Below are 7,137 nucleotides of genomic sequence, written 5' to 3' on the forward strand. Positions count from 1 at the left end.
CCGCCCCGTACTCGGGCTCCCCGGGAGGGGCCGGGGCCGGGGCCGGGGCCGGGGCCGAGCCGGGCTGGCAGGGCCTACGCGGGGCCTGGCCCCGGGAGCTTTGACCCGAGCTGCGGCTGCAGATCCCGCCCGGCTTCGGAGGGGGCTCCCAGCTCCTTAGCACTGCAGGGCCTGGCCGGCCCCAGGCAGCTGGGTCCTGGGCAGGGGCCCGACCACGCAGCCCTGCACGAGTCCAGCAGCCCCTGGGTGCAGCGCCTGGGGGGGGGCAGGCAGCACTTGGTGTCCCCCGGTCCCGGGCTGCCTCGCTGGGAGGTTGGGGCTTGGGCAGAGGTCAGGGGTCAGCCCTGTGGAGCATAAACCCCCTTTCCTGGGCTCAGCGAGTGCAAGAACAGCCCCCGCAGCCTAGGTCAGCGCTGCCCCGGGCTCCCCCAGATGGGCTCTGACCTGGGCCGAGCTCCCCTGGGCTTTGAGCGCCTTCACAGGCAAGCACGGACGGACCGTGGTGGCCAGGCTGGAGGAGGGAAGAGCCCCCGGGTGCTAACACCCTCTCCCGTGCAGCCTGCTGCCAGATGCTGGAGGCAGTGCTGGGCCTGCTGATCCTGGCCTGCAGCTCCGTGTCCTACGGCTCCGTGGGCGGCTACACGGGCATCCCCGACCTGGGCAGCATCTACTACTACCAGTACGGGGGCGCCTACAGTGGCTTCAGCGGGCCGGACGGGGAGCGTGCCCGGCAGCTTGATGCCCAGTTCCACCGCATGAAGCTGCCCATCGCCAGGGCCTCGATGGCGGTGGGGGGGGCCCTGATGGCCCTCGCCCTCCTCCTGGTGCTGCTGGGGGCCCTGCGGCTGCCCTGGCGCTGCCCTGCCTGGCTGCTGCTGGAGTGCGCGCTGGACATGCTGCTGGCGCTGGGCCTGCTGCCCGCCCTGTACTTCTACTTCCACCAGCTGCAGGCCGTCTACGCCTCCCCGCTGTGCCAGGAGCGGGAGCAGCTGTACCAGAGCAAGGGCTACCAGGGCTTCAGCTGCAGCCTGCACGGGGCGGACATCGCCGCCGGACTCTTCGGCTGCCTGGCGGCCCTGGTGCTTGCGCTGAGCGCCGGCCTGGCCGTGCGGGGCTTCCGCACTGTCTGCCGGCTGCAGGAGAAGCCGGCACGTGCCTACGAGCTCTAGGGCAGCCGCGCTGCAGCCGAGAGGGCAGGGTCTCCCTGGTGCTGCTGTTCAAACGTGTGCTGCGCCGGCTCCCCTCTCCTGCGACACTGATGCTGGACCACTGCCCATTGGAGCAGCAGCCTGGCAGACCCCTGCCTTGTGGATAGCTTGCTCCTCCCCTCCCTGCCCCAGCCAGGGGGTCCAGCCCTAGCCTGGGACTCAGCTCTGCTCGGGGCTGGGCCTGGACCCCTCGCTTAACCTCAAATAAAGGGAGCTGGAATTCAGTGCCGGTCTGCAGCCTCCTCCCTGCTGCCTGTCAGCGCTGGCTCCATCGCCCCTTCCCCTCACGAGGGCAATGCAAGAGGGAGCTGGGGCTTGGCAGTGCCCAAGCCGTGTCCTGGCCCCAGGCACGCAGGGAGCTGGGCCCTCTGGGACGGTAGTTGTGCTGCAGCAGGTTGCAGATGAGGCAAAGCTGCAGCCGCTGTGTCTTGCAGGCACGGGGGGAGAGGGGGACGCTGTGCCAGCCATTGTTCCTGTGCAGCCAGGACACTGGATGAAGGAGCTGGCAGCAGTGTCAGCAGCCTCGTGCTGAGCGCGCCAGCCGGATGAGGGAGCCCCTCCCCTGGCCCTGACTGTGGGGGAGGACAGGAGTGGGCAGTGCCCCCCACCCAGGGGTGGCCAGGCCTGTGCTGGGCACGAGGCTAATGGTTCATCAGGTGCAGCGTTGACAGCGTTAAGGGTGAAGCTATCCCTGCCGAAGGTTCAAGTGGAGGCGGGCACCGGAAACAGCTGCCAGGGCCGGGCACCGGCCTCCCCACAGCCCCGAGCAGCCACTGCCTCATGCTGAGGGCAGCTGTGGGCACAAAGCACCCCATGTCTGGGTTGGCTGCAGTGACCTCCCTGCTACCCATCTGCCCTGGGCTCCGGGCGCAGGACCTGCCCTCCTTTTCGCCCATCCTTGGCAGCCACGCAGCATGTGGGTCATGGCAACTCGCTCCCCTCTGCCCGGGTCCCCGGGAGCTGCCCCACAGCAGCCAGAGGCGAGGCTGTGCCCAGACCTCACGTGGCCTTGCCAAGCCCTGGGCCCACCTCCAAGACAGGCCTCCAAGGGGGTGAGTGTGGGTGCAGCCGGCCGCATCCCGGGAGCCGACTGTCTCCCAGCGCAGTGACACGCGCAGCCCGTGCTCTTAGATGAAAGTAAAAATCTTTATTGCTAAGTCAGCTGAAAAGTTGATCAAAAATATTCTTCCTGCCTGAACGGTTCTCTACATCTTAGTAAAGGGGCAACGCAGTAGTGTTTGACCCCAGCAGCCAGGGCCGTCTGCCTCTGCCCAGCAGCAGGCACCAGCTGGGGCGAAGGTGCGTTCATCACGACGGGCAGCTTCACACGACGGACAGGGCATCGGGAGAGCAGCATGCGAGAGCGAGTGGGAACATCGTCTCCCACGTTGACGGCAGGAGAGAGGCTATTGCACAAACACGAGCTGCTGCAGCGGGTCTTTACCATGCTCCGGCTCACAGGACACGGTAGAAAAGGGAACGCATTTAAAAAATATCAAAAACACAGGATGAGGCTTCGGCCTGCAACAGGGCCACGAAGGCCTGCACAGAGCCCCCGGCGGCCCTTTGGCAAGTGGCGCAGAAGCCAATGAGTCCAGGACAAGCAGACCTCCCCCCCCGATGGAGCAGGGCAGTCTGTAACCTGGGGCCAGGGCAGGGGCCTGCAGCAGCTGCTTCCCGGGCAGGGGGTCCCAGAGCGCTCCTCCCTTCCAGGAAGGAGGATACCCCTCCCCGCTCAGGAGTTTCATGGGGCGCCAGGGGCTGCCCCCCAATATTGTCGGCTCGCTCTTGCCGGTGCCTTCTGCTGAGCCATGCAGGGTGGCGTGGGGCAGCAGGGAAGGCAGCGCCTTCACAGGGCCCACCGCCCTGGAGGTGCACTGCCCAAGGGGGCTGATCTGCATCAGCCGCCCATGGCCGCATGGGCTTCTTTTCCCAGGGACGGCTGGCCTTGGGCCTGACCAGCTCGCTGGCTGCAGGGGGAGGTAGTGCCCATGCCCCCTCCTCCGCCCTACGTCTCCCCTCATCTCCGTGCACAGCCCACGCGGTGGCCCAAAGCCAGTCCAGGTTGGGGGGGGGAGGAGACTTCCTCGCAGCTGGCCTGGCCCAGGTCGAGGCAGCAGAGGGGAAGCAGCAGGGGGGTAAGACCAAGAACCTGCTGCCCTGCAGGGCAGGACAGGAGTGGCCCAGGCAGCCGCCCAGCCCCAGGCCCTTTGCAGCAGGGTACCAGGGCTGGGGGCAGAGTGCAGCTGGCCAGCTCTGGCCCAGGGCAGCTGCCTGCGTTGCCATTGCTCCATTGGGTGCCCTGGCTCGGGGCGTCTGGCAGCCACCGCTGCAGGGTGCAGGGACAGCCCCAGGTGGGAATCACTGCACCCTGGGCCTGGCCCCAAGCTCCACCCCACCCCTGAGAGCTGCTGCCCTGGGTCTGCCCGCTCCTCCTGAGCGGAGCTGCTCGGGCGCTGCCTCTGCTCCCTGTGGCGTTCCTGGCTCCGACTAATTTGTGGTCAGGCACACGCAGGATCTTTCACCCCAGGCCAAGGCCCAGCACAGACCCCCGGCATCCCGCACGTGCAAGCGCCCAGAGCCTGCTCCATTCTTACGTGGGAAGAGGGGCAGTTCATCCCACCAGCGCCTAAATCCAGGACTGTGTGGGTCAAGTTGCCCTATGCTAGGGACTGGCGCCTGCTGGCTGCTCAGGGTAGGCAAGGACCCACCGCAGCCCCAACATCAGGCACAGGCACCGCTGCTGCCGCCAGGAGGGGCTGGGAAGGGCCTGGAGGTTTACCAGGAATACTTTTTGATCTTCCCCATTTTTGCTGAGGACTCCTAGATAAATGAGACAGGAACTCTCTGCCCTTCCCGTGGTGTCTCCCCCTGCCCCATTCAGGCACTCGCCTCATTCTCTGAATTCAAACAGCAAGTTTTCCTTCCAGTTTCCAAGGTTAAATGAAACATTACAAGAAACCATGAAGCTCAGAGCCAAATCCATGCTGGGATCGTTTCTTTCCTCTTGTTTTCCACAACATTTGCTGACGCATGGCAGCAACCACCCGGCAAAGTCCTGGCTGGACCCAGTGGTGGTTGTCGCACCTGCCCACGTGCACAGCCGAAGGACCGTGCTTCCCAGGGAAGACTGGGCTAGAGTGATTTTACTGTGAACAACCTCCCCCACCCCCCTGCTCTGACAGACAACCCAGCTCAGACTGGACCTGGGTTTGACAAGGAAACCTCACCCCAAACCTGTAGAAAGGCTTTGGGAAAAAAGTCTCTCAGACTTTCTCCAAAACAGAACGAATAAATTCTGGGGGTCCTACCCTGCCCGGGACGGGTGCGGCGAGGCTCCAGGGCTGTCTTGCCCCTCAGAGCTCCCCCAGCCCAGAGCACCAACTGCAGGTGCTGAGGCAGGGGCAGATCCACCCGGGGTGCAGCCTGGAGGCTGTTTCTGGTTTGGCTGCAGGAGCAGTGCTAGGAGATGCCGTGCGGCAAGTCAGCATGCCCTGGACCAGAGCCACCTGCATCTGCCGCTAGTGATTTCCCAGCACGGGCATGTGCCGGACCTGGAGCTGGAGTCAGCAGATGCTTGCATCTTGCAGCTCCCTCCAGGCCATGGGCAGCCCTGACCTCGCTGCTGCCAGGGATGGAGGTGATGCCGTCAGCCTTGGTGCCTCCCGGTCCAGGCCCGCACATGGGAAAGCGCAGGCTGTGCCCGCAAGGGGCTGCTCCTGCTGCAGTGCTGTGCCCTGTACTCGTACCCCAGCCCCGCGCACTGCCCACAGTTGTGCCTCTCCTGGAGATGGCCAAACCCCTCCCCAACCTCTCTTGGCCCCAAGAGCTGCACCGTTTCCCTACCCCCACCCCCACCCATCCCAAGGGGAAGGAGCTCCCCCATTCCCCCCCTGCCCTGGCTGACCCCCTACCAAGGTGCCCTAGTGCCCACGGCTGTGCCTGCCAGGGGCACAGAGGCCCCGTCCCGCAGTGCCAAACAATACCCGCTGGCGATCCCGCGTACCGCGGCGCCCCTCCCCCTGCCCCAGGAGTAAAGTGCTGGGCAGGCGGGAGCAGGCTGGCTCGAGTGCAGTCCATGAAAGTGCTTGCAATGCGTGTGGGAGTCGGCGCCCAGCCAGGCCCTGCCGAGCTCCGCTGGGGCAGGGGCGCTTTGCGGGGCTCCGCAAGCACCGCTGTGGCCCCCTCACCCCATCTGCCTGCCCGGCACCTGGCAGAGCTGACGAGCCCAAGAGGGACGAGCCTAACAGAAGGGGCACCAGTGCAGAGCCACCAGCCTTGCCCACACCAGCTGGGTGGGGACCACGGGCTCTTGGAGTGGCTGGGACTCCCCCATTGGAGCAGGTAGCCGGGGAGCACAGCTCCAGGCCTGCTGTTGGCTCCAGCAGGGAGGGAGCTGATGCCTGTACTCTCCCTACGGACCCTGGCTCCAGTGCTGCTGGGACAGACGCGAGCCACCCTGCAGGGTCACAGAGCCGTGTCGAACTCCTCTGGGGTGGCCACGGCCTTCTCGCCAGCTGCCGGCTCTGCCCTGCTCTCCCGGTGCTGCTTCATCTGCTCCTTCACCTCCTCTTCCAGATGTGGTGGCACTGCCAGCTGGTCCTCAGGCTCCAACTGGGTGGGGGCAGCAAAATAGCCCGTCTTCTTCTTGGGCGCCTCCATGGCAACCTCAATGAGGTTGAGGCTCTCCTCCAGGGGCACGACGGAGCCGTTGGACAGCTTCTTCCCGTAGAGGCAGCACGTGGAGGGTGACTTCTGCAGCTCGCCCCCCCTCTCCCGGGCCACGGCAGGCAGGAGGCTGCTGCCAGAACTGTTTTGCCTCCAGATATGGAGAACGAGGCCACTGGCATCGTCCTTGGGGCCCCCGTCCTCGGCCTGCGGCAGGGCAGGCTCTGGGCCATGGCTCCGGCAGCAGTGGATGTCCACCTCCACCTCCAGGCGACTGCCGTTGGTCATGACGCCCTCCACCGGCTGCTCATCATCACTGTCCAGCCCGTTGTCGGACTGGTTGCTGGAGAAGGTGGCGCAGGATGGCTGGCGCTGGAAAATGCTGGGCGGGGGCGGAGGCAGAGGGTGCAGGCTGCAGCGCCGCTCGGGCCGAGGCAGGAGGCCGGCGTCCAGGGCAGCTGCGCTGGGCTCGTCGGAGGCTGTGGAGCCCACCTCGCTGCTGACCTCAGAGGCTGACAGCTCGCTGCTGAACTCGGAGGCGATGCCACTGCTGGAGGAGGGTGTGGCTGGCTTGGCCGGGGGCAGGAAGCCGCCCGGCCCCGGCAGAGCAAGGCCCTGCCCCTCACAGGTGCAGTTGTCTTCACCGATGTTCAAGCACACCACGACTGCGCCCACGTTGTCCTGGCAGCCGTAGCTTTGGGCTAAAGTGCAGAGCTTCTTGGCAGCAGCCAGCGGGTCGTGCAGGTGGCGCACAGCGCCCACGGCCTCCACGGGGGAGAGGTGCTCCCAGAGCGCCCTGTTCCCCAGCAGCAGCAGCTCGTCCTGCACGCTCAGCGGCACGGAGAACACGTGAGGCCGGGGCAGGATCCAGGGGTGCAGGTAGGTGCAGCCCAGCAGGCGGGTGCAGCAGGTCACGCCATTCACCTTGTTGTCCTGGGGACAAGAGACAGCAGAGCTTGCGTGAAGCGTAGGCAGGCATACACACATGCATGTACACACGGGTCATGCCTGCAGCTGTGCAGGAAGGCTGTGCAACTGGCTCTGGGTGGGGAGGAGCTATTGGTTATGCTTTCACACCCGAGCCAAGTGGGAAGTGAGCCACATGACTGATGTCAGAGATGTAGCTGCAACTTGTGAGATCAGCCCCCAGGTCACTGCTGGCTTTGTCCCCAGAGCACGTGACCACAGTCCCCAGCTGGGTGGATGCCGTGAAGCAGGACCACCAGGCACAGTCCTGCTACCGCAGAGGGGTGGGGTGGGG

General features: G+C 65.7%; 2 protein-coding genes across 2 annotated transcripts in view; one reads left to right on the forward strand and one right to left on the reverse strand.

Annotated features, from left to right (window-relative positions):
• Positions 1 to 7,137, forward strand: part of MARVELD3 (MARVEL domain containing 3) — a 9,522-nt gene that overhangs the window by 1,534 nt on the left and 851 nt on the right. The window contains exon 2 of the mRNA XM_019505234.1: positions 472 to 1,207. Within this exon, the coding sequence (XP_019360779.1) occupies positions 472 to 1,169 (698 nt within the window). The 3' untranslated portion in view covers positions 1,170 to 1,207. The remainder of the gene's footprint in view (positions 1 to 471; positions 1,208 to 7,137) is intronic.
• Positions 4,398 to 7,137, reverse strand: part of PHLPP2 (PH domain and leucine rich repeat protein phosphatase 2) — a gene marked incomplete at its 5' end in the record, with an annotated part of 43,696 nt that continues 40,956 nt past the window's right edge. Inside the window, one exon of the mRNA XM_019505235.1 lies at positions 4,398 to 6,809. Within this exon, the coding sequence (XP_019360780.1) occupies positions 5,676 to 6,809 (1,134 nt within the window). The remainder of the gene's footprint in view (positions 6,810 to 7,137) is intronic.

Source organism: Gavialis gangeticus, unplaced genomic scaffold, assembly GCF_001723915.1.
Source record: "Gavialis gangeticus isolate Ggan-Ray unplaced genomic scaffold, GavGan_comp1, whole genome shotgun sequence".
Lineage (NCBI taxonomy): Eukaryota > Metazoa > Chordata > Crocodylia > Gavialidae > Gavialis > Gavialis gangeticus.